General features: G+C 38.1%; 1 protein-coding gene and 1 pseudogene across 2 annotated transcripts; one reads left to right on the top strand and one right to left on the bottom strand.

The window, feature by feature from the left end:
• Positions 1-349: 349 nt before the first annotated feature.
• On the bottom strand, positions 350-27,132 carry LOC133219901 (alpha-1,3-mannosyl-glycoprotein 4-beta-N-acetylglucosaminyltransferase B-like). 2 transcript variants are annotated; one of them, XM_061367556.1, is made up of 14 exons: positions 26,583-27,132; positions 21,934-22,074; positions 19,961-20,094; positions 17,750-17,796; positions 16,162-16,275; positions 14,846-14,921; positions 11,847-11,958; positions 10,809-10,939; positions 7,546-7,653; positions 6,522-6,715; positions 4,393-4,471; positions 4,195-4,273; positions 1,987-2,099; positions 350-502 (listed from the first exon to the last, which is right to left on the bottom strand). In XM_061367556.1, the coding sequence occupies exons 1-14, from the start codon at positions 26,728-26,730 to the stop codon at positions 362-364; spliced, it is 1,617 nt and encodes a 538-aa protein (XP_061223540.1). In that variant the 5' UTR covers positions 26,731-27,132; the 3' UTR covers positions 350-361. The 2 variants fall into 2 exon arrangements, with proteins under 2 accessions (XP_061223540.1, XP_061223541.1); XM_061367557.1 differs by having other exon boundaries at positions 350-1,436; positions 26,583-27,130.
• On the top strand, positions 24,076-24,195 carry LOC133219903 (5S ribosomal RNA; annotated as a pseudogene).
• Positions 27,133-27,681: the final 549 nt, after the last annotated feature.

Genomic DNA, 27,681 nt, shown 5'->3' on the forward strand with positions numbered 1-27,681 from the left:
CAGCAACTAAAACCATCAGTGTTATCAGCACTCTTCCCAGGCTGAAAGTCAAAACCACATCACTTCACCAGCTACTAAGGAGAAAAATGACTGCTACTGCTGAACCCAGGACACTGCATTAAACTCTTAACCTAGTAAGGGCTGTGGTATTTGCTTCAAGACATACACACATGCATATGTACATATATATATATCTACAAACACATATATATAGCACCACAGTATATAAACAATACTGTAAATTATCAAAATATTAGAAGAGGTTTTTAAAAACCACCCTTCTGAACTGTTTTAATGTAATAAAATTAATTTAATCATATTCTAAATAAAAATATTCTTGCATTAAGAATACAATTCTTCATTAATTTAATGTATTTAATACAAATCCACACACAAGTTCACAGTGCAGTTTGTTTCTCACACTGCTGTCAGGATGCAGTGCATGAGCAGGAGAATGAGGGCACAGTTGTGCTTCACATGTCAAGGAAGTGATGCAGGAGTTCTGCACAGGTAGATCTCCAAGGTGGATTATCATTTCCCCAAAACATTTAAAATGACACAACTGTGGCTTAACGTTTATTTTCAAATCTATACTGAGTTTAGCTTTGTGACCAGGATTTAAGTATCAGTACATACTAATTATCAAATTGCAGCATCAAAAATTTTACTTAAATAGATTTTCTTTCTACAAAAAAAAACCAGTTACACATAATACCTTTATTTTTTCCTGTAGTTACTTCAATGCACAATTCGCTGACAAGTTTTACAATCCTCCAAAAATGCCCATTTAAATTTCACGTTATTCAAATGGTATATTGTAGGCACTTTCCATTAAAAAAAACCAAACCAATTAAATATAACTTAGGCTACATTAAGGCTGAAACACACTTCTTCCATTAAGTCTGAGATCCATTTTCATATTGTTAAGTTGTTCCTATCTCTGTGGACCGCTCTAAATGCTTGCAATAAATATCAACAACTTTTCCTTCAGTTTTATTTTCCCTCCAGAATTGACCAGTTTTTAGTGGTGTTGAAAACTGTGTCCTTAATATTTTTCAAAAATGTCCATATTTTTAGTTCCAGTGAAACCATACTTATATGCTTTAATCCCTGAGACAGCTTGTATTGCCTTATTATTTGTGTATAATAATCTACATTGAATGTTGCCAAGTTAAGGTGAGATTTTTATCTATGACACCTTACTCAAGAGCATTTTATAGAAATTACTAAAGTAATCAGGTTCTTCATAGCTTCCAATATTCCTTATATAAAAATTCAATAGTTAACTCTTTCCTAATACACAGTATTAAGAATTAAATGGGTTTTTATTTGCTGTTTTTACCCAGCCTTTTTTTCTGTTGCTGTTTTCAAACAATCTGTAACAAGCAACAAACCAAATATTCTTCTTTTCAGTTTTCAGATATCTTGATGAATACCTTGAAAAAAAACAAAATGTCTTATTTTCTAAAGCCTGCAGAAGCATTGCCTAAGACAGTAGCTTTTCCTTCCTTCTAAATATGGCTTTAAGGCTGTAGTAATTTCTTCAAATGACTTCTGCTAAGTATTTTCTACTTAGGGGTTCACACAAATTCAGACACTTGGGAGAATACTTGAAGAATCAAAAAATCACATTGATCTGAAAATATTTGTATATTATAATTAATATCCAAAATAGTGACCGAAAAAATCTAGAAAACCCTCCCTGTCTCCTTTGGTTGGTTTGTTTATCATGACCCAGATGCTAGTGGCTGTATTTACAGCACTTCAAAACTAGACAATCGTCCCAGTTGAGCATTTCCATCACTTTCTATGAAGTAAATTTAACCTCTCCCCTGAATAACTAATATAATTCTCTACTTGTGTTTTTCCACACAAAATCCCATTTGAAATTAAATACAAATTAATGATTATCAGTACTGTACTGTCAGAAGAACTGACACTTATCTAATAAAGCTTTAATTAAAATGCTTTTGTTAACATGCTTACCTCACTAAGTATTGCCCATACAGGAGAATCAGAATTGACTGACAGACGAATAGCCTGTATTTTTCCCATCAACTGATTGATACTGCCTTCTGCAATTCCGTTTTCAAAAGCCCCTAAATAAATAATAAACCAAGACCTATACAAACATCTATTAGCACGAAATAGACTTATGCAAAAGCTCTAAATTACAAATTAACACCAGGGATACAACATTAGGGAAAAAAAAAAGTATTTTGGAAAAGATGAAACAGTAACAAGTGAATGCTAAAGCTATATACAAGAAGAAGGATTCATTCCTTCAGTTACAGCAACTAGGAGCTAGAAAAAATGCAAGAAAATAAACAACCTATAGCTAGAAATTTTAGAAAATACATTTAAATAAGTTAGTAATGACCATATACATATGGCACACGTGGTCATGTTAAATAACCTAAAAGAACTTTTCTGAGAAATCTAACTATTTTTAAAAAGATGTATTAGGAGTCATGGACCAATTCTGATACGTTTTTTCATTAGTTCAATGCTTTTTAACTAAGCTTGCTGCTGCAGGCAAATGAAAAACACTCAACCCATGTACAATATTAATTTCCTATCCACTTCCATATGCAACTGTAAGTTGACAGCATTTTGGTTTGGCTCTCTTAATTACAGCAAAATGCCAAAGGGATGTGGGAGAGAGGTGCAAATCAAAGCAAAGCGGAAGTGCTGCTGAGGTGAAAGTGGTTCACTGAGACAAAAGAGTAATTATGTGGTAGACAGACAAAAGAAAGTGGCAAGCAAAGCAGATCTCCCAATAGTCCATTTTTGTTCACATAGTGGCATTTTAGTTTAGGTGATAGAAACCAGGCCTTGGCAGGCATGTGGAGTCTGCAGTTCATTTAGGAGAAGTCACACATCACTCTGAGGAAGAAGGTGCACTGTATCATACTTCATTTCAGGTTGGAGCTCAAGTTAATGCCCTCATAATCATAAGAAATCCTTGTCTTCAGCTCATGCGGCAAAAGCCAAACCAGAGTCAGTTATCCTGTGTGGTGAGTTGACCCTGGCTGGACACCAGGTGCCCACCAAAGTTGCTCTATCACTCCCCTCCCTCAGCAGGACAGGGGAGAGAGAGTATTACAAAAGGCTCATGAGTTGAGATAAGGACAGGGAGAGATCACTCACTAATTATCACCACTGGCAAAACAGACTTGACTTGGGGAAAAAAACATTAATTTAAATTATTACCAATCAAATTAGGGTAGGGTAATGAGAAATAAAACCAAATCTTAAAAACACCTTCCCCTCACCCCTCTCATCTTCCCGGGTTTAACTTTATTCCTAGTTCTCTACCTCCTTCCCCACAGAGTGGGCTCCTCACACTCTTTCCCTGCTGCACCATGTGGTCCCTCCCATGGGTGACAGTTCTCCATGAACTTTTCCTATGTGGGTCCTCCCCTTGTGCTGCAGTTCTTCATGAACTACTCCAGCACAGGCTTTGCATGGGGGCCTCTTTTCAGGCATCCCCCTGGTTCCAGCATTGGATCTTCCCCAGGCTGCAGGTGGGTATCTGCTCCACCACAGACCTCCATGTGCTGCAGGGGCACAGCCTGCCTCACCACAGTCTGCACCACAAGCTGCAGAGGAATCTCTGTTCTGGCACCTGGAGCACCTCCTTCCCTCTTTGACTGACCTTGGTGTCTGCAGGGCTGTTTCTCTCACAGATTCTCACTCTTCTCTCCAGCTACGGTTGCTGCTGCACAGCAACTTTCCCCTCTTCTAGCTCTGTTATCCCAGAGTCACTACCATAGTTGCTGAGAGGCTCTGCATTGGCTAGTGTTCTTGGAGCCAGCTGGCACTGGCTCTGAGGACATGAGGGAAGCTTCTAGCAGCTTCTCACAGAAACCACTTCTGCAGCACTCCCCACTACCAAAACCTTGCCACAGATACAACCCAATACATCCTATTAAGACCTTGCAGAGAGTGCAGTTAGTTTTTCTTCTAATTAAATGTCTTAGCTTTCGCCACTGCTAGTAGGGTTCTTCATTATTAGTATACTGACTGGTTAAACATCATATACTACAATATGCAGGAGTGCGATGGGTTTGCTTTCCTTCCTAGCTCCCCTTGGAATATTGTATTTATTACAGAGTTAATGAAATTCTCAAATGCAAAACCACTTTATATGTAAGCAGAAAATTCCAGGTTTTGAAGTGACAAACTATTTACCTATCTGTAAATATCCGTCTTTGGTTGCTGGGTAGTTATATTTACTTCCATTGTCAACCAGTTCTTTTTTTAGCATTTCCTGTGAAAAATAAAACAATAAGATCTCCAGAAGTATTTTCTAGGGCATGACATCTTATGCTGAACATCATTTTAAAATGAAATAGCACTCTGTATTACAGTTGGAAATGAGAGACTTACATCAGCTGGCAACACTTCCACAGTTGTGTTAAACAGCTTATCACCAGGGTGCTCCATGTTTCCACTTCTGAAGAAGTACCTGATAGGAAAGGTATGTTATTTCTAAGTATTTTATACTTTAGAAAAGTTCTAGGAAAATAATGCTTTCCAGTTTGGATGGAATGTTTCACATACCTTTTCTTTTATATGTCATGGGCTGCAGAGGACAGAAATATGCATTGAAACTTCCCAGTGTGTGACCAAACCATGCCAGAGACTTTTCATTTTAAACAGAACAAGCATTCAAAACATCTTTTTCTGGAACCACAAAATGCAAGTGTTCCCCTTTTCAGTGCTCAAGTTCCAAATAAATTAACTTTGCAGGTTTCAATGGCTAAGAAAGATCTGCCCTCTCATCTGTTCCTACCATCCTAAGGCTGAGGTGAGATGGGCTTCTGGAATGCAATGGCAGCAAAAATGCCTGGTTTTACAAGACCATACACTACATGCCAAGAGAATCCCCCTTTTTATCAATACTGATCAGGTGCTTCTAAATAATCTCTGTAGCCAGTGAGCAACAGCACTGTCAAAGCAAGAATCCAAGCAAAACCACCTATGAGATTTAAAAAAAAATAAAAATCTCTATTTGGTTTTGTATTTTGGCATTAGAGTTCTTAGGTTTTTAGATCCAAAAAGAGCTAAGGAAATTTAAAACATCAACCTCCCTCCTCTACTATCAAACAATCAAAACCTAAGAAGTACACCAAATATTATAGGATTAACCATACATTTTTACAGGTTAACAGTGTGATGGCAAAACAGTATGTAAGTTAGCTTTATCCAGTATAACTTCCCAGTAACAAGAAAATGCAAAATACAGGCTACCAAGTTTTCCAAAGCATAAAGCAGTTAATTACCACTGTTGATCACAGAACATCAGTGTTTATTATAACAACTGTCATTTAGTGCAGCTTACTAGACAGAGATACAGACTTGCTTTCTTACAACTTTTTAAAATAAAAGGGAAATCTACAATCTTTGCAGAAATGGAAGTGGTCTAATTTTGTGACCAGTTTTGGGAGGAAGTGTTAACAACAGTGAAGGAGGTTTTCTCTCTGAATATCGTTACAAAAATATGGTAATTGGGGTAATTTGTGTCACTTTCCTGGAGCCATATTTCTTGCTAGATGATTAATTTTTTAACGCAGGTCTGTTCTCCCGTCTGACAAAGAAAGAAACTTTGCTGAACCAGGCAGGACGGCTCCTTTTGGTGCCAACCTCAGCTTCTACTGTTCATAGAGTAAGGCTTTCTGAAAAACACTTCTCTATCTTAAGCTATAGATATCTTCCTTTAAAAGACACCCAAGTTGAATGATGTGAAAACAGAGAAGGCAGTTTCATCTCTTAGTATGAAAAAAACATTCAAGGTGGGACTTAGCTGTACATCCGAACACGTTGAGTTAGAAATCTGGCTGTGACCCAGGTGTTCAAGTTTCATTACAGGCAATGGGGATATACTCAGTACAGACAAGGAGACTCAGTAACTGACCCAGGTGACCAAACAGCAAAGAAGATGAATAGCTGTCTAGCTTCCACTGACTTTTATCAAGATCTTTATGTGTTATGTATAGTAGGAGCTTACACATCTACCTTACATAGGCATCTCTACTGTAAACACCTACATTCAGATCTCTGAATCTTCAACTGAATCCCACCTTTATTAATTCACTCTTCATTATTTCCCCACAATAGTGAATATTTTCCCTTTGCTTTCACCTACACTGCTAAGTGTCTGGCCTGGGGCTTGTCCTTTGACTTGACATCAAGCAAACAGCCCTTCTGTTGACAAATACAGAAATAAACCTTTCAATGACTCCTTTGATGAAACTCATTAAAAACAAATTCTTTTGAGGATTATCATGAGAATGTAAAATATTAAACTGAAGAAATAAAAGATATTTAAAAAAAAAGTTCTGTAATGACCAAGCAAGAAATGTATTCTAGGATTCAAGAAGGGGAGAGCATAAATAGCAAATCATAGATTTCTTGTCAGTAACGAGGCTACAGTTTAAGCAAACAGTTGAGCACTGGTGATTTTGAATAGGCTCAATCATTTCACGACTAGATATTCCATATAATGTAATACTTACTTTTCAACTTTCAGTGGACTTAAAAAGGTGAAGCTGATGTAGTCCCCTGCCACTGGAGCTGAAGCCCAGAAACAGTCTTGTCCTTTATAAACTTTCTCCAAGGTATATTGCTCATATGTTTTTAGGCTTGTACTCAGTTTTGCAGGTGGATTATTATGTGCTTTATGTAGCACACTTTTGCCAAAATCTTTATCCTGTTGGATATAAAGAAATTGAGTATCACTCACATAATCAAAAAAAGTATTCCAATATTTTTAATTTTAGGAAACTATTCCAGAAAATAATTGCCTCAGTGTCAAAACCCACACTATTTCTAATAGAAATACTCATTTCAGTGTAGTCACTGAGACTCAGAGTTGCAGTTTGTAGACAGAGTTGTACTGATTGATTATTTCTTAGTTGCCTAGATTTAATAATGAAATTCTCCACAGTAGGCTACTTCATAGTTGTATACTGTGCCTTCTGCCAGAACACCTGATATTGTTCTCTGATAAAGACTACATGAACCTGTACTAGCAATTGAAATGGCTAGTCTAAATGGCACCATCAGGACATCCTTGAAGTCTGGTGCTTCATTGCTCTTGTTCTTGTGGTAGAGCCACTGTTTGCCATGCAAACTCTCCCTAAAAATCTATGGCTGTCACAATAGCCACACCGTTGTCCTTCTTACTAGTCCCTCATATTGGGATTGTGGACTGTTCGTCCAAAACAAACCATCACAGCCAGCTGCGTTTGTACAGGGCAGAGCATATGAAACCTTGTGCTGTGCAGAAGGTGCCATGAAATGGAACTATGATGGGTACAAGTATTCAGATTAGAGATTCAAAGACATTTGTGCAGAAGCAGTAGGCCCCACCTGCAGTTTAGACACCAGATCAATATTCTCCCCCAGATTTGTAAACCAGAGTTCTTGGATACAGAAATGCATCTAACGCCCAAGATGCAATACTTGAAACTGATTTGAGAAACAAGGCAGAACACAAGTATATCATTTAGAAATACCCTATTAGTTTCTTATACTTACCTTCAAATTCTGTATCTTCCCAGCCAGTGAGGAATAAATTCCCACATGCTGAAAGAGAGATGGTTTAGCACGGATACGTAACTTTGCCTTTTCCTTTTCACAGTGTGTCTGAAAGAAAGTAAAAGGGAGCTAAGTTGTATTCAAATAAAGGAGAGACAAACTGAGTTACATACAGCAATTTCATTACGTACTTGAGGGTATGGGTCCAGAGATTTTATCTATAGTTAAATGAGTAATCCTTATATTAACAGCCATCTTATTTCAAATACAGCATTTCTAGACTTAATATTTGTAACTCCTCTCATGGTGCTATGTAGATTTGAAGGCTCATCCACCACTAATTAAAAAAAATGGACCTCACATCTGAAACTGATTCATTTTTTTTACCTTTTCTAGCAAATTTCATTTCTCTTGGCCTTGCTATATCATTCTAATTAAAGTATTTTGACCAAACTGACCTTCCTGAGTTAAGATTCAAAGTTCCGTTTCAACCTTTATCATTTTGTCTCTTTCTATTATGTTTGAAAGGCTGTGTGGTTTGGTTGATATGCTGGAGGGAAGGAATGCCATCCAGAGAGACCTTGACATGCTTGTGAGGTGGGCTGATGCCAATCTCATGAAGTTCAACCATGGCAAGGTCCTACACCTGGGTTGGAGCAATCCCAGGCACAGCTACAGGCTGGGCGGAGAAGAGATTCAGAGCAGCCCTGCAGAGAAGGACTTGGGGGTGCTGGTCGATGAGAAAATGAACATGAGCCGGCTTCAGTGTGCACTTGCAGCCCAGAAAACTTGGGCTGCATCAAAAGGAGTGTGACCAGCAGGTCAAAGGAGGTGATCCTGCCCCTTTATTCTCCTCTTGTGAGACTTCACCTGGAGTATTGTGTACAGTTCTGGTGTCCTCAACATAACAAGGACATGGAACTGCTGGAACAAGTCCAGAGGAGGGCCACGAGGATGCTCAGGGGACTGGAGCACCTCCTGTATGAAGACAGGCTGAGAAAGTTGGGGCGGCTCAGCCTGGAGAAGAGAAGGCTGCGTGGAGACCTCATAGCAGCCTTCCAGTATCTGAAGGGGGTCTATAGGGATGCTGGAGAGAAACTCTTCATTAGGGACTGTAGTGATAGGACAAGGGGTAGCCAGTTAAAACTGAAACAGGGGAAGTTTAGATTGGATATAAGGAGGAAATTCTTTCCTGTTAGGGTGGTGTGGCACTGGAATGGGTTGCCCAGGGAGGTTGTGAATGCTCCATCCCTGGCAGTGTTCAAGACCAGGTTGGACGAAGCCTTGGGTGATATGGTTTAGAGCGAGGTGGCCCTGCCCATGGCAGGGAGGTTGGAACTTGATGATCTTAAGGTCCTTTCCAATCCTAACTATTCTATGATTCTATAATGTAATGTAAATTATGTATCTTTCTTCTGACAATTAGATAATGCTCTTAGATACTGTATTTCAATCCTGATTTTCCAGTTTAGTACACTTTGTAACATTACATGTAACGTTCCAAAATAGCTTACTGTGGAGAATTTTATTTTTACATGAGCAAATGTAGCTGAATCTTGATATGCTAACACTCAGCACAGGCAAGAAAACATGTCAAACATGCATCACTACAGGATGGCACATAATAGCCGCAAACAAGCGCCCTGCTAATTCACCTCTGAGGCATAGTGTGTGATCACTTAGTGACACTCTTAGTTGCTTGAAAAGGGGAAAGCATGTGGATTTCTGTCTATTTTCCTTCTTGGTGCCTCTAGGAATATCCACTGATTCAGCCTGTCTAACAGAAGAGGAGCAGCCCCTGGGATCCCTGTCCTGCCAGCAACCATTTTCCATATTGTCATGAGTAGTCCCATTAGGTCATGCCACTGGTCATTCCAACCCAAGGGTAGCATTAGACTTGACTTGTCTCAGTAGGTTTTTGCTACCCACAGCAATTGAAATTTTAATTGCAGAAGTGAAACTCACTAGAAACTTGCTGATACCACTCTGATTTCGCTCGGCCAGAGGAGACTCCCATGAGCTGGCTGCCTGACTTTCAGGAACAGAGCTTCATTTTAGGTATGAATCAGGTCTTTGAAGCTAGTACAGTCATTTAAAAAAATAAAAGTAAAATGTTTCATCTGGCAGACAGAAGTTGACACACGCTGGATCTTGAATGGGTGATGTTAACATAATTGTATCTTTTTATGTTATCACAGGCACACAAGAACCTAAATTAAAGGGTACTTGAGGCTCACTCTAACTCATATGAGCCACCCTAACACATGGAGTAGGATTTCAAAGCTTACTCCTATCTGTATGAAGTGGGAATGGAGACTCTTCAGTGGCATTACTAAGTGTAAAACCAGAGACCTTATGCTATCCCCAAGAGTCTCCTCCACACACAGTAAAATGTGAAGCTTGTTTGTTCCACTCCCCTCAATCTTCTGCTTTGCACAGATCCTATCTATCTCTTCTTCCTTCTTTATCAACACAAAACGAATATGTGCAGACACCTGGAGCGGGGACTGGTTACACTAATCAAATAAAGTTCTTGAGCCTTAAAAATCAAGAAGGACCAGAAACTGGTCTGTCCTCTGTGGCACAATCTGTTATAGAAGAAAGGTATAAGTAGTGACTAGCATCAAAGACTGGTGAAAGAAAGAATGCAAAAGGGCATAAAGAAATACTTAACATTTCACTGGGCTCACCTTCAGTACTAGAAATGGCACCTTTTGCAATTCCACACAACTGTTTCTTTCATTTTCAGTGAAAAGTATCATTTAGTTCATTTGACCCACATTTCCCTGCATTTTTTTTTCCAGCCAAACAGTCAAATTTTTCCAATATCTAAAGCAAGTTCTGCTTCCTGAAAGAAAGGAACTGGTATGCAAAATTCAGAACTACTGTGACTGTAAAAGGTATGCTTTACTGACTTTCATTCTGGGGGCCAGCAGAAGATTATGAGAAGTGACAGTTCACATAGGTTTACATATTCAGAATGTTCTTTAGTGCTGCAGGGTCGTCTACATGACCAGCTTAAGGCAGCTGAAGGAAGCAAAACAGCATTGATGTGGAAATGTGAACTGCTGTGAGTTAGGCCTTGCCATATGCCCTAGTGGGCTGAAACATCATGTGACTCTATGCAGATCTGCAGCAGATTTTTCCCTGCAAATTCCAAAGTCATATTTGAGGGATTTCTATTTCGCTTTTTAAAAATAAGATATTTCATCATGAATGTGTTTAAGTATTAGTTGTGTTCCCAAATTCATAGACATACTTACTGCATCCTTTTCTGGATTGCACACTTTAACCCAGAGCAGGTGGTCTATAAGCCAGTCTATGGGCTTATCTTTATAGAACATGAGAAAAAATTGCACTATGAGTGGCAAGTCTTCTGATTTAAACAATTTTCCTGAAAGCAAGACAAGAAGTTGCATATTCAGATATTTTTATTGCTGTGCAAAAATCACCAGCTTTATGTTTACTCTGGCCTTAAACACATGGATATAACCCTGATATTTAGTGAAAATTTCACAGGCTCCAGCTCTGGAGAGTTGCTTATCCTCCAGCTTGTTGGGATTTTGAAAAGATATCCATCCCATGCCTGGAGATATTCTCACATAGTCAACCAGTGGACTAATGAAGTATGTAGTATAACCTAGTTCCAAACACAAATCTGCCAGTCACCTGTACCAGTGTGTCAAATGAAACAAAGTCCAAAGAATTCCTCAAATTGCTAGACATGCAATTTGACTGGCAATACTGTACTGAGTATCTTTAAATTAAGACCTTGATATAAAAAGTGTTGTTTTTAAAATACTACCCCTGTTCATTTAGTTCTCCTGCTATTTGTGTAAGCAGATTTTGTTAGATTTCTTTATTTGACCTAACGCTTATAAGGTGTTATCGCAACTAAATTGTATTAGAACCACAGAAAAAAATTTAAAAAGAAACTTACTACTAAAAATAGTAAAACCCTCCCCTACACTATGGGATACACGTTCTGCTTCACAAATGAAAGCAAGCAGATTGTTTTAATAGATTGTTCAAATTCCTGTCCTGAAGACTACAAGCTATAGAGGCACATAGTGCCCTAGGGTGGAACAGTTTGCTTCTTATGGGAATCCAAGTACTACATCCTATGCTGAGGAGACTCTGCATTAAAAAGACAGTTTTAAAGAATATAAAAGGTAAAAGACTTTCAGTGGGAGCTTTCCTGAGTCCTTTAATGGTTTGTAATTCTGAGGGAGACCTACTCAAAAACACACAACCCACACATCTCCAAATCCAGTTGATCCTGCTGAGATCGTAATACTTACCAATAAATCCTAGCTGGGAGAACTCAAGAATCATCCAATCTTGGGACTGTTTAGCAGCAAAGTTTCTTATACCTTGAATATAGTCAGGTTTGGCTATAATATCATCTTCCAACTGGGGAAAAAAAAAGAGCAACAAAAAAAGAGGAGGCAAGTGGTGGTTTTATTGCTGTCAGTCACATGTAACTCACACCCACAGTGCATTGACTGCTGTAGCTGGGCCAAACTACAGTGGATTGCTGTTTAGCTTCTACTTATATCTCTGTTTCAGTATCATACATTAAATACTTTTTTAGAGGAGGAACCGTAACACCATGAGTGCTTCCCCTTTTTGAGAAAGGAGGACTCCCCACCTTAAAGAGATCTCACTTAAAAAAAAAATGAAGCAAAAAGAAGTTAAGGAAGAAGAAAGTAGACACTTTGTACTCAAGTTATATAGCACTGATAAGCAGCAGGAGCAAATTGTTTAAAAAGAAAGGTGTGTACAGCAGATGGTTAAATGCTTTCCTGAGTAGCCTGGGCAGATTTTGTCGTACCTAAAAGGGGACTGAGAAGAACCGTGGATGATTACTGAGAGGGCAGTAGAAAGCAAGTTGTTTGAGGGAATACAAGTGATGAAAGAAAGAACCTGCTGTGAATCCCACTGAAGGACAGTGTAAAGGCTGAGACTGAATATAGCAGTAGAGCCAGCTACAGGATACTTGCACAAGGAGACAGACACCCATCAAGGAAATGGGAAATGCCTTGGCTGCATTTTTGTATGGCTTTCAGAGAAGAATGTGGGATCGGAAAAACCAGAAGCTGTTCTTATTACTAGAGCCGAGGATAATGAATCCAAACAAGTTGTTTAGAGGTACTGACACAAAAGAAAGAAATGAATTCCAAAGATAATTAAGGAGCAAGTAATTCAGGGCTTAAATTTGGTATGGGAAGAGGAGGCTAAACCTTCAGGAAAATGTTGTTTGGGTGCAGTGTTTATCCAGCTGCTGTACTTCCTTGGCTCTGGTGTTTGCTTGATGACACTGGAATCTGGCTCAGAAAGCTAAACAGGTAGAAAATGAATGCTATCAGGGGGAAAAAAAAAAAGGCAGCATGATTTCCTGCTCAGCACAGAGTCAGCAGCAAGAGCTTGAGAAGGCCCAGAGCTTTTAGCTGAATTTGGACATGACTATGAGAGTAGGTATGGTGGGGCAGAAATGTGTTGTCAATGGTGAGCCCAGGAAGAAGTAGAATGAATTTTGAAAACAAGATTAAGAGTTCTGTTCTGACAAAGTCAGCTTTTGCTGATGGTAAGGTAACAAAAAAGAGATAGATGGAGACAGAATGGATCGAGATGCGTGCTTCTTAACAGATTCTGAAATCTGGGGATTGAGCTGAGGTGATAGGTATGCATAATGATATGCATAATGATAGGTATGAAATACATAGATATGTATTTCAAAATTCACAAGTTAATAGCAGTCACTAAATGATACTATTCCTGACAAAATAGTAAACAAAGCCTAAGCTAGTTCAAGTTTTCTCTAAGATTATTGAAGTAAATCTTTGTACTAGGCTGAGGAAGAGGATTTTTAGGTTATTTGCTTTCCATTAATACAAGGCTTGCAGATGGAGGAAGATCATAGCTAACTTTATAGCAGCACGTGTTCCTTCTTTTCACCTGTACTCTACAGAGTATTTTGGGAGCAGACCAGTATCTGTGCTACAAAAACAGCTGCAAACTGAACACACAAAGAAGTGGATATAGTAGGTAGCAGTATGAGGAAAGCACAGATTTTAAGAAAACTCTGAATGCAGCCAAAAATACTACCAGATCATCACAACCCAGTCTTTGCACCAGATAACACAGTTCAGTTCTTCTATAATGTCTCAGATAAGAAAACGTATTCTCAAATTTCTTCAAAAATAGAAATACATAAGTAAGTCATTTCCATGCAAACATGAATGCTTGGAGAACTTTATAAGAGAAAGGGACATTAAGTGTCTAGCAGCCTACGTAACATTTCCCATGCCTTAATGCTCTACCACACTTAGTAAACTTAGGTAGAATTCTTAAAAATGTAAGAAAGTCACAGGAAAAAACTTAATTTTCCAGTAAACCTTAACTGCTCGATAGACTCCATTTTTCTCTGTCCACCTGTCTTCTGAGTGCCTATGCCAAATTTGAGAATGGAACATACACCCCTGAGTAGCATTTGTGTTAAATGCTGATGAGAATTGTATTAGATGCCTGCTCTTGTGGTTTTCTCTTCTGCTTTCTGGGAATCTTGTGATGTGTTTATGTGATACAGAGCCTGAGGCCTGCTGGAGGAGAACCAGGAAAACTTAAGAACTAAGGAAAATACTGTTCTGAGCTTTTTTAAAAAAACTGTTGACATTCACAAGCTACATGAACTTTTACAGATCTGCTCTGTTATTGAACAATCATAAATTTTGGAGTCTTTAGCTGTGATTATCATGTTTATGGAGTGCAAATCAGCACAAACCTAGAATGATGGGTAAACCTAAGCCTGGATACATGGAGACCTTCTTAAAGTCTAACTCTCTAAATCTTCTGGAGAATTTAGGATCTGCACTTGCAGTTTAACCTTTTCTCCAGTATCACTGTACTGGTATATTTCGCTACCTGTAATGTTTTTTTGGTTCATTGTGATCTGGGCTGTAACCTGGGCCTACCACCACTATTCTGTCTTGCTGCATTATGTGAAAACACATTAAACTCTGACTTTCTTAACCAAATCAAATAAGGGTTTCATGCTTCAGTTATCTTGTTATTCAACCTCACAAATTACAGGAAGCTACAGGGTGGTTTTAATCAAATAGTACATGGATGCAAGATTATTATAAGCACAGAAATATGTGTGTGCTTGTAAAGAGCACAGGCAAAATACACAGAAAATTATAATAGTTACCTATTTTTATTGAGGCATTTGAAACAAAATTGCCAAAGCTAATAATCCGTACAGATGTATGGCAGCTACGTAATGATAATATAAACATACCTGTAAATAAAATCTTCCCTTTGGTTGGGCATATAGCATTAAAAAGCTGTAATCCAAATTCTGTTTGGTTCTCCACCTAAATATAAGCAGCAAATTCTGATAAGGTTTTTGAGGGGGTTGCAAGAATTATTTCTATAATAAAAGCATTTCTAATGCTCTACAGTAAAATTGCAAGGTTGAGTATTCTGATTGTTAAGTGAATATAAATTCCTCTATAATCAGTTTAAACTTTTGTAAATAATTCCCATAAAAGTTATCATAAACTAAGCAAAAAAATGTTATTTGTACCAATGTAACCTGAAACAAAATGTCTAATAAGTATATTCACGCCAAATGACTTAAAGATTCTACTCAATATATTATGAACAGCAGAGATCCACACAGAATGGTTATTTACAGATAAAAAACGGAGTGCTTTTTACTGATGAACAAAGAAGCAGGTTGATAAACTTTCCAGGTTTAAATGTAAATATACATTTTTCCCTACAAAGTACAGTCTTTCATTTTACCTGAGGATGAAGCTGATGTTTAATAATCAATACTAAAAGACTCTAGAGCAATTTATCATTACTTAAGTAACATAAAAGTGTATTCAAATCTAATAATACCTGAAACTTAAGTGTAAGTATGTAAACATGTTTATGCTCTAAAAGATATACTACAATACACATGCATACATGTACTCGCTGATCTTCTCCAACCTGAACTCCAGTACTGCAGCTCCTCCACTGCATTGCTGGGGTAGCTTCTGGTACTAGTTATTGTTAAACAAGTGAAAATTACTGTCCTCCAATAAATAAACTTTGTTAGGTTATAATCTGTCTCAGTGAGTCTGGGAAACATAAGCGAATGAACTCACCAGCTAGGATATATTATTAACAGTAGTATAAAAAGGCCATGATTACCAGAACTTAGGTCGTTAAACTCAGTACTTGTTATTAGTCAGGTAAGGGGCCCTGTGGGGTTTCTGTTGTGTGTTCACAGAATCTCTCACTTTCTTTCATATGAAAGATATCCCTATTTTTATCTTTATGACCAGATAATCTAGCCTATCACCTCTTGGCATTATCCTTCTGGTTACCTAGAGTAGTACCTAGAGTCGAGACCCAAAGGCAAAGCCTTGGCTCTCACCCTGAAACTGATGTGCAGCATAGCTTTTCTCAAGTTCCCCTTGTGTAGTAACTTTTTTTAAAAATACATTTGAGGTCCATTTGCTCTGAAATACAAAAAACATTATCAGCTCAATGTTGAAATTTGCCAAATTTTCCATTTTATAGTCTTAGCAAAAGTCCTTAGCTTTTCTACAGCTATCTCACCGTACTCTGTCCTCTGGATCTCCGAACATTTGCTTCAGGTTGGAAAGATCTGGGTAATAAGAAGCAGGAGGAGAAATAACCTCTAGGAATCCAGACTGGATTTCTCTGGGGAAGCTGTGAAGAGAAGCTTAGTGAGACCCCATTCCTCAAAAAGATTTTGAAGGCAATCACAAAAGCTCCGGAGGGTTAGGCCTACTCCTCCATAAATGGAATTCACAACTCTAGCAAAGAAATGAAATCACATAGATTAGAAAACCACGAAGGGGTCTTTGTCAACCATAAGAACAGACAGGACAGTAACTCACTGAAGTCTCAGAAAACACTGAAGAGAAGGCTGTCTCAGAAATCATTCCCCTCCTGCATTTACCGATACTCATAATCCTGATATGGTTGCCAAAATGCAGCAGTAATTCACAACCAAATCCACTACCTAGAACTACACACAACTGTTCCCCCTTGCACAAGAGCACCTAGCTTCCTTACACTTGCTCTAACTCTAATGCCATATTCTAGCCAAAATGATACTGTCCTGGAGTCGGGCTTTGGTATGGGGAATCTGGATCTAGTCTCAGCTCCAAAGATTAAGTTTTCCATTTAAAAAGCTGTTTTAAAAAATGTGCAATCAATTTTAGTAGCCAAGCCTGGAAGCCAAATCTCTCCCTTTCTCCAAAACATACTAAAAATCAAAACAAAACACTTCAGTTTTTCATAGGTACAGGATCACTGAAATAAGGAGTTTTCAGAACAGAGTTCCCCATTTCCTATGATTGATGAGAAAAAAGCTGCTTTCAGTCAGCTGCACTTCAGGGCCTTATCTGTTTTGTGACTGTTACCCACACCATAGCTTTTCTCCGAAAGCAGCTTTTGTTAGACAAAATAAATCTACCAATAAGTGTATTTTTTCCTCAAACATTTTAATTCAGTAGTTGCTCCTCTAAAGCTGCTCTAAGGTCTTTTAACATGCATGTGATGCTATGTACACCTCTGGGAAAGAATGATAAAAGCAAGCAAAACTGCAGTGGGAACCAGGCCTTTGTTTGACAGCTCTTATATTAATTTGGCATGGCAAAGAATATCCATCTCATGTTACCCATTATATAATACTATTTGACATTACAAATATTATCTCACTGCTGTCCAAAGTCCATTGCCTCCATGAAAAAGAGGCAAATGAGAAACAAAGACACCTAGGAAACATAACAGACATCAGAATACACTGCAGGGCTGTGAAGTCCATAGGGACCTAACACATGTAGCCTCAGGTCCCTTGAATTGCATTATTAATTTTGTGGTGAAAAGACTTAGGTTCGAGTAAATATTTATCAGAGGCTTAAGCTGAGACCTGGTCTGCTTAGTGAATGTGTATTTATGAAATAATAACAGGAAAATAAACTGACATACATGCTTCTGTTCTGAATTTCAGTGTGTTACAATACACGTAATAAGAGTGCACCTTTGCCTCATTTCTTAGCAGCTCCATTTCAGGATGGTAGAGTTGAAGTTTATTGCTGAAATGCTCTAATTCTTTACATATAAGTTCAAAATGTGTTTGCTGGCTGTTGTAGTCTATATACTCTATAGGACTTACCTGGTTTTAACACTTTCTGCAACACTGTTAACATACTCTGCATTCACCTAAAGAAAAGAAGTGGGGGTTCATTTCAAGTCACCCATTTTTGTATTAAGCAATATTTTGTAGGGAATATTTATATGTAAACACTTCATTTTTATTCTCTAATTCTTTTAATGCCAAACAAAAGCAATAGGTTATAACAGCATTTCTACTAAAGGACAGGATGGGGTTTTCGAGCCAACTGAACTTTCAATGTAGTTGAAAGTAAACTGAACTATCTCCAGCTATGGCTTCCGCATTTTGTTTTTTCACTGCTTCTGCAGCAGGACAGGCATTTTCTGCATAAAATTCTGTTCTACAGCTTTAAGTTAAGCATGATCATATAACTGTCAGTAAAAAGTGCTGTTTCAAGTTACTCATCCAAAAATCACAAGAGAGGCCTGAGGCTGCTGAGAAAAGTCACCTAAGCACAATTTTCTAAACTAGAAATACTTAAAAGTTTTATTTAGAGTTTCTTCCTAGTATAAAAGACTGAGGGCTCTTGGTCTGGGAATTTTGAGGACATACTTACTCATTGCTGCTGTTTCATAAAGGTAACAGTTTTAGTGTGCAAAACACATCTCTTAATTATACTAAAGAGTGCTAAGTTTTATAGGTGTGATTTCCAAAGCAAGACAACACCTGTCTTAGCAGTTAGGATCTTTTATTTTTAATACACACAAATAATCATTAGCAGCTATATTTTGAATTTGTAATAATTAAAAATGATGCGAAGTGGTAAGTAAAGAACTGCAGTAAGAAACAGCTTTTCAATTCACTTTCAGTCAATAAGTTACTCTGCCTTAACTCATAATGTAAACATTTAACTTGATCTTCTGTAACTTTATGGGAAAAAGGAAGGTCTAGTTTCATGATCAGTGAACACACCTGCCCTACTCTCATAATAAAATGTTCTTATCACCTCTCATTATCAACCTGCTCTAATTTACTGTATGGCTGAGAAATGGAAGCTGCAGGAATGTGACTTTGGGAAAGGGAGAAAGGGAAGAGACTGATTCTTAAAACAGGAGCTTAATCCTAAATTGGCTGAAATGGACTATTACTACAACCAAAACTACAGTTTGTTAGAAGTGCCAGGTTAGGACTATCAACATTCAGAAGGAACTATTCAGAAGTTAACCCTTAAAGAACTCTCTGAAGCCCAGTAATGGGTTTATCTGAATAGCAGCTAGGCAAACCTCGTAACTGCAAGGGCTCTTAACTGGGAAATAGAAGCTGTAAAATAAGTTCAGCTCCTGAAAATTATGCTGAAGAGGAACTACAGCCAGTAAAATTAGGCCTATTTATTGTTGTGACCCAAACTGAAAAAGGAAAGTCAACACCTAACTTGATAAAGTGAACTATGTTCTGTTTGTCAGTATTATAGCTGCAAGAGCTGCTCTATGTGATGACTGAACTAAAAAAGCAAACTTTAACTGTTAATGAATACATGTATGAAATTTAATGTTGTTTATGGAAGGACAAAGAAATATGAGCAATAAATATCAAGTCTGAATCACTGCAGTCTTTTTACCTGCAAGTAGCTATCAATAGCTAACTCCCTTCTCTAGCTTTTTTCCAAGTGGTCAAAGACATTTTGGAATGAGAAAAAAAATAATAATCCTTTACCCCTAATATTCTATCTTGACCACTGTTTACTTTCCCAAATGTTGAACCATTTAAGTCTTTGAACAGTTTTCTTTTTCACAACCCATGTCAATACACAGGCAAAAGGCAAGGCTCCAGCATGTCAAGGTACTTTGCAAGATAAGACGATATCAAAACAGCAGATAAATAATCTGAACTTTTGTTAGGCTGAATAAGTTTACTTTTTTCCAGTTCTATGGAACTTTTCTGTGGAGGATTTACATTTCATTCTTGAAGCAGAATACTCTGAGAGATAAATAATGAGTTTATATTTATTTGAAAAACTGACTGCAACAGCTGTGTAAATGTCTTACAACTTTTTACCCTTTGATCATCTGAGTTACAAGGTTTTTTCCAGATATTTTCCAGTTTTTTCCACACTGAAGCACTAACTGCTCAGTGTCTCCTCCAAACTTAAAGAAATCCTTCCCAAAGGCCTAGCTAGCAGTATTTTGCAGTGTCTCCTACACTATTACACTAAGACATAAATATCTATATTGTCTTTCTATCAGCATACTGCACCTTTCCACACAAACTTACCTCTGCTATAAAGACGATAATCACACAGTCATTCTTTTCCTCTTCAGAAAGTTCGTACAGTAGGGAATGCAGTGTACTTATCAGATAATGTTGTTTTTCCCTTTTCACAGTAGGGATACCCATCACCAGTGAGACTGCAAAGAAAGAAGTCCACAAGCCACATAACCTAAAGTCAGGTAAGGGAAAACTGAAACTACATTTTAATTTTTATTTGATGTGACCAACAGACTTAGTGACAGTTAAGATTCCTATAGCACTATGACAGCATTTGCTTTGCTACCTGGAAGGAGAGATACCTCTGGCTAAGTTTAGGTAGAGACACCTGTGTCTGTGTTAGAAGCACCAGGTCTACACTGTGTAGACTCAACATTGAAAACCTGGAGATATTAGGAGATATTACTACCTCTGGCAAACACATAGGTATCTTCTATTGAAAGTGGGTATTGCAAAAGTGCTAGCTCTTGGTATGGAGCTGGAGATCAGAGTTGTAAGAGTTAAACTAACCCTGCTCTAATGAGCAAGTGTTCACAGGAGGTGAGTGCTGTATATCTCAGAAAGAAATCCAACTCAAAAAATCTTTCTGAGCAGTCTAAATTATGTGAATCAATGGCTTTGACATAATAATAATAAAAAAGGAGCTTAGATGTTATCAAGAAGAAATGAACTAAGATTACTTCTGGCAGAGACTCCACTAGTAGAAAACCTATGCTGTATTACATCGTTAGATTGTAAACAGGTTCTTGCTTTTTCCATTGGTATGGTCATTGCCTAAACCAGGGACCTAATCCAGCTCAGTAAACCTGTGGAATTTTTAGTCCTTACAGATGACTGCTATTCACAAAACCTTGTGAGGCTGGTAAGGAAGCAACAGATTTTGAAGGAGTAGCTGCAGTTCATCATCCGTGCCAGTGGCAGCTCAAAATGCCAGCACTCCAGCATTCCTTCCCAGCACATAACCTGCTAAACTACTGGGGGTTTGTTTGGTTTTACACACTTAAGGTCAATCTGTAAACAGAGGTCTTGCTATCGTGATTTTAATGTATGAATAAATGGAAACTAAACATGGAACATTCTTTAATTACTTATTACTTTTCTTCCTTCCTCCTTCCTTCCCCTCCCCCTTGCTTGTGAATGTATTTGGTTTTCTGAGGGTCTTTTGCAAATCATTTTGCTGACAACCTCTGGTCTTTTTCAGACTGACAGATCTATGGGCACTCCAGTGAGAACTCCAGCACTAGATCACATTGCTACAGGTGCACCTACAAATGAGAAGGCTGCAGAAAGTTATCCATTGTCATGGGCATGGCCAAGTTGGTTTTTCAGTTAAGTCAAAACCACTGCCAATGTTTCTTTATATAAAATCACCCTAGACAAGGGTCATAATTTCAACAAAACACAAACCCCAGCAAAATGGTTGATGAGTTCCTTATTATTGTTTATGAAAGTTCTTTTTAACTATCACATGAGAATTAGGAGAAGATGTAACTGTATATTTTGTATTAGATTTCACTAGAATTCATTATGATTTGTGCAGGTATTAGCTGATTTTGCATGTGGATGAAAAAGTTACACTGTAAAGGATCTCATCACCTTTCCATTTGCTTCTAACTTTAGCAAACCAAGTACATTATAAATTCTCCTCTTCCTCATTCATATTCATTTTAGAGGAAATAATGTCAGCTAATGCATCTCAGCCGTATGAATATATGAATAAAACCAGAATTTTTTTTCTCAATTATGACTATTTTTTGTTGATATTTAAAAACATTTATCAGAATACTTCAGGGTAGAAACTTGAAATTGGGAGGGGTGTGGTAGAAGTCCTTTTGCCATCCCCATTAAAATCCATTCATTTTGGCAACATTATAAAGTTCAGGGGAAAACCCACTCCAAACTTTGAGTAATGCTTAATTGTTAGAACTTAATATATAATATAAACACATAGAAAATATAAGCTAAACTTTATTTCCTACCTCCAGTTCTCTGGTGCCCAAAAATAACATTTGGGAAAACAGCATCTTCATATTCTCGAAGGTGAGGTAGATAGTAGTACATGTTTATAAGATGCACAGGGAGTTTTCTGGTGAAGTTTAACACTTTCCACTTCATATCATCTTAAAGAAATAACAAACACACACATAAAGAGCCAGCAGTGAAGCTTATTATTTAAATTGTTTTCCTCAACTGAATACTATCAGATTACCACACACAGTGTTAATCAGAAGTGCTCCTCTGAAGTGGTTCTGTATTATATGTTACACTCCTCTGCTAATAAACTGAGAATGGCCCAGTACAACCCCCCATGCCCCAGGCAATGGTTCAGAGCAACCTGTGCCTGAACAGCTGTAGGACTGAGCCATCCTGAAACAGTGAGCAGTTATTTTAAAAGCAACAGGAAAAAATACCTTTTTAAATTAAAGGAACACAGATTCTGAGTGATAACTTTCTTAATTACTTAACAAACTTAAATGGTTCCCCTAAAATATAACACATGGTGGTCTCAGGGCTCAAACAGAAGTTCTCAGGTTTTAAAATATCCTATGGCAAAAAGGACAACCAGATCCAGGCCTTTAGAAACTATTTGAAAAGCAAAAGACTGTAGTAGTTAAAAGTAAGAAATATTTTCTAATTTATTATTTTAGAATAAAGATTAAAATAATGAGAATATTTATTCATGTTGAAATAACTCGTGTGACCTTATAAAAATAATCCTATTTTTTTAATATAAGCCATATAAAACCCAGATAGCATTAATTCACTAATTTATCTTCCTTGCTATAAACATTCCTGAACGTTCCAGTGGTGGTAAGAATTCTTCAAATAAATCTAATAAAAAACTTGGAAAAGTTAATTCTAAAATAATTATAGAATCAATTATAAAGAAAGTTGTGCTTAATCTAATAGGGGCAGAGATGATAGGCACCATGCAATTTTAACAAAGGTATTTGAATGGATTAAAATGAAGACTATATTTACAAATGTCCTGGGTTCCGCAGTAGCAGTCATTTTTCTCCTTCTTATTAGCTGGTGCAGTGCTGTGTTTTTCTTAGTCTGAGAACAATGCTGATAACACCAATGTTTAAGTTGTAGCCCTTACCCTGACAAAGGACTTTTCAGTCTTTCATGCTTTGCCATGAGGGGCACGAGATGCTGGGAGGAAGCAGACACAGGACACCTGACCCAAACTAGCCAAAGAGATATTCCATACCACGGCACATCATGCCCAGTATATAAACTGGGGGAAGTTACCCAGAAGGGCTAGATCACTGCTTGTATCAGGCTGGGTATTGGTCAGTAGGTGGTGAGCGGTTGTATTCTCTTCCCTTGTTATTTCCCTCATCATTATTATTATTGGTGATAGCAGCAGTGGTTTTGTGTTCTAACTTAGTTACTGGACTGTTCTTATCTCAACCCGTGGGAGTTGCATTCTTTCAATTCTCCACGTCCCTCCAGGAGAGGGAGGGAGGAAATAACAGGGAAAGTGATTGAGCCGCTGCATGGTTCTGAGTTACTGGCTGGGCTTAAATCATGACAGTTCTTTTTGGCACCTAATGTGGGGCTTGAAGCCTTGAGATAATGACAGATCTGACCAGAGTGTGTCTAATTGTATCTGTGATAAACATTCATTGTTCGGATTAATTATCACTTATTACGATATTGATTTATTTGCTCTCAGAGTTGTTGCGCTTGGTCTCAGAGTTTCAGCATGTCATATCTTACTTGCAGCCAGTGTCTGCTGTTTTAACATTTATCAGCTGGGGGGCCTGAGCTAAGCTAAGGTTCTTGTTTTCCTGTACTTCATGGTAATGACTTGTAATACAACAGAATCATTGATCATGAAACTTATCTATTATGCCTTCTCAGTGTGGTCATCACCTCTGTACTTTGGAAGGCATATAATGGGAATTTTTAGCAATTAGACATCTTTTTTTTCCTTCTTGGATGGTCAACCTATGAGGGAGACATTACCTCACGCCCTCCGCTCCCCCCACCAGGCTATTTACAGCGGCAGCTGAGAATTCTAAAGGCTCTGAATATCCTTTAGATACCTTTGAAACTTGCCTGCTTCTTTTGCTGGGAATAGGCATATTGCTGCAAATACTGCATGTGTTTTTGCCTACAGCCATACCACCCTGAGACTGCCCAATCTCATCTGATCTCGGAAGCTAGAGCAGGGTCAGGTTCAGTTAGTACTTGGGTGGGAGACTGCCTGGGAATCCCAAGAGCTGTAGGCTTTTTTTTCAAAGGACTGTCATGGTTTAAGCCCAGCTGGTAGCTCAGAACCACACAGCCACTCACTCACTCCCCCTCTTCTTCCCCCTGCTCCCGGAAGGATGGGGAGGAGAACCGAGAGGCTGTATCTCCCACAGGCTGAGATAAGAACAGTCCAGTAACTAACGTATAACACAAAACCACTACTGCTATCACCAGTACTAATAATGATACGGGAAATAACAAGGGGAGAGAATATAAAACTAAAAGGAGAAAAGAAAACAATAAGCAAAAGTCTGCACAATACAATTGCTCATCAACTGCCGACCAATACCCAGCCTGGCATGAGCGGTGACCTTGGCCCTCGAGGTAACTCCCCCTAGTTTATACACTGAGCATAATGTGCTGTGGTATAAAATACCACTTTGGTTAGTTTGGGTCAGGTGTTCTGTCTCTGTTTCCTCTGGGTCCTTGTGCCCCTCCTTACTGGCAGAGCATGAGAGACTGAAAAGTCCTTGATCAGAGTACGCACTATTGAGCAGCAAATAAAACAAGTGTTTTATCAGCATTGTTCTCAGACTAAAGTAAAAAAGACAGCACTGCACCAGCTACTAGGAAGGAGAAAAATAACTTACAGCTGAAACCAGGACAACAAAGAATAGCAAATGGTCTTTCTCATCATTAAGAAACCTGATTGGAAACAAAACTTAAGATCACTTCAGACTTTATTTTACCAGCTAAGGCTAAATCTTGCTTTCCTGCCACAGGCAGCATATGGCTCTTGCACTAGAATTTTGTCTGTCATTCTCTCTTGCTGACTTTTTCTATATCCCACTAGCTACTGCAACATGTGTGTCTTCATGCCCCAAATGGAAAGTACACCTCCTATGAATTTATCTATGGTAATTAATACTTCAATGGGTGTTTCCTCCAGACACTTTATCTGTTGTACAAAGACACTGGTGCTAGGGCATTGCTGATATCAGAACACTGACTCAACTAGTTTTAGCCAACAAAATCACATTGACAGCATATCTTGCAGGTAGTTTATTAATAATCTGAAGGAAATGTGAATGCTTGTAAGTGATGCCAATTAAAAGAAAACCTTCAAGGAGGATTTCTCCAATTTTATTTGGTTTTAGACAGACATCAACATGCAGTTAAGTTTACTCTGGTGACCTGGCTTCTTCCCATTGTTTAATTAAACTTCTTTTTTATTAAAAAATATACTAGCTCCTTGCCTTACAGATTGTTGTACATCCCCATCTATCTGATCTATCTGTACATTGTAGTTGCATACAATAGCTTAGACTGTTTGAATCTGTCCTCTAAAAGAAGTGATATAGTAATGCAGAATCTGCCTTCCTTTTAGCTGCAAGAGTTACTTCCCTGGGGAGAGAAGTAGAATGGGCATCTCTGTGCTTGTTGTGAGGCATTCCAAAACACCTCTGACTTCTAAGAGTCTAGATGCTACTGAAAACTACTTTTTTAAATTCTTATTTGCATTCTGTACAGCGGGCTGGCATCAGATTAAAACAGGGAATTAACCAGAACTTTTAGAGGGGAAGAAGGAACAAGGTGCTTTCCTGCCTTGTGTAGTCAGCTCTGTTTCTTAGACTGTTCTTCCGAGCCTTTTTGTCTGTTTATTCAATATTAATTCAGTGGGACTGTTCAGATGGACCTAAACAAATCCTTGAGTGTTGGCAGGGTTATGGTCTTACAAGGTTTAGAATACAGACCATGTTGTCAGCCACCAGTCACCCCACATACTGTGGACAAAGGCTGTATCTAGCCAGCAAGACCTCATGGGGCTTCTCAGCTCCTGGATTCAGGCAAACACCCAGCTGTATGTGGTCTGTATGCCTCCTGAGATGAGACTGTACACCCACCACACACACCTTAGTGCCTGGGTTCCACTGACAGGATGGGAGAGCACTCATGGCCAAGAAGGCCCCCCACAAATGTCACTCCACCTAGACAGGAGGGACACCAGGACATCTGAAGAGGTGTACCTGCCTTCCAGGTTAGACACAGCCCTAGTATTTATCAGGGTGTAGTGGCATAGTAGGAGCTTTTAAAAATAGCTTATTCAGTGCTCTGTAGTTTGCAGTAAAAGAGGGATAAGCACGGTAAGAAACATGATTAGCAATATGCACAGCTTTGCCATTATGATCACACTGCAATCTATTGTGTCCCCTTTTTTTCCCCTCATTTGGTTACTAACTGATCCTGTTTAAAGAGGGGCTACAGATTACTTCCCCACCCTTTTAAAAAGTAGATACTTCTGCCTAATGCTAATATAATCAAATCAACAATTTTCCTCTCCACACTGGTGATAAAGAAACATAAAATCATAGAAACACATGAACACACAAAACATTGAACACAGTACATTTTTATACATACAAACCTGTATGATTTGTTGTCAAGTTCATTCTTTTTGCAACTACACGTTTAATTTCATCTAAGGCACTGCTCAGTTCCTGTGATCTTTTCTTATTCTCCTTTTCAGCGTACAGTAGTCTCTGCCGAAGTTCCTCAAACTGGTTTTGGTACATGTCCAAGTCATTTTCTGCAATGAGAACACAGCATCTTTACAAAGTGGTGAACTATATGATGGAATAAAGAGAAAGTTTAAGAATAGGAGACAGTCTAGAAGAGGACATGACCAGCAATGTGTAAACAATAATAAAAGAGACCACTCAAAATTTTTGCATGGAATGAAGAAGTCTGGAAGAGTATTAAGAAGCAGAACTTATGTACTACAGCTGGGTAAAGGCATGCAACAGAAGAACAGAACAATATGACATCCATAATAAGGAAAAAGTCAGTGGAAGACTACGAGGTGCAGGGGAAGGTGCTTTTCAGTAAAGTCAACAAAAACCTTCACTAAGTAACAAATGTTGACCTTTGTCACACTGAAGCGTGTCATCATTTAATGTTTTATCTTAAGTATAAACCACTAAGATTAAAGCATAGCTATCCTCATCTGTGAATAAAAAAGTGCCTGAAGTATATTAAGAACTATTAGTAAAGATGGTTATTTGAACTCCTGGATATATTTAATTAAAGAATAAGTGAAACTGCTCTGGATTGAATGATCCCTTCATAATATATAGCCCGCCTTTGATTAAATACTCTAGAATTGTATCAATATTAGAAACACTGTGCTCTCAGTCACAGTTATCAGACCTTCTGCTGTTCTGCATAGTATTCTAGGATAACACCAATCTTTTTTTTTGTAGGATAGCCATTTTCCTAAGAAGCCAGTATTGTCAGAACTTCTCAAATTAACAGACGATGAACAAGACTTATACCTGTCAGTGCCTCCACCACCTCATTGCCACATGAATAAAAGATTGTTAGACAAATTAAAATGAATATAATAAGGCAACACTTCAGTAATGTCACCTGCTTTGCAATAGGAAGTAAAGAAAGTAGAGGGCAGAAGGGGACTTCTATTTAATTTTTAAGTGTTTTATAACAATGCTTATTTTGTTTTACTTTGG

The sequence above is a fragment of the Neopsephotus bourkii genome, unplaced genomic scaffold, assembly GCF_033783945.1.
Source record: "Neopsephotus bourkii isolate Nb327-2 ecotype Australia unplaced genomic scaffold, CSIRO-AGI_Nbou_v1 NB_1381, whole genome shotgun sequence".
Taxonomy (NCBI): domain Eukaryota; kingdom Metazoa; phylum Chordata; class Aves; order Psittaciformes; family Psittacidae; genus Neopsephotus; species Neopsephotus bourkii.

Excerpts from the sequence above, each read along its gene's own strand:
- LOC133219901 (XM_061367556.1), bottom strand. The coding sequence starts at position 26,730 with ATGTACCAAAACCAGTTTGAGGAACTTCGGCAGAGACTACTGTACGCT. Across the intron at positions 11,959-14,845 it reads AGGGAAGATTTTATTTACAG|TTGGAAGATGATATTATAGC; the intron begins GTATGTTTATAT and ends TTTTTTCCCCAG. Across the intron at positions 2,100-4,194 it reads AGACGGATATTTACAGATAG|GGGCTTTTGAAAACGGAATT; the intron begins GTAAATAGTTTG and ends TTATTTATTTAG.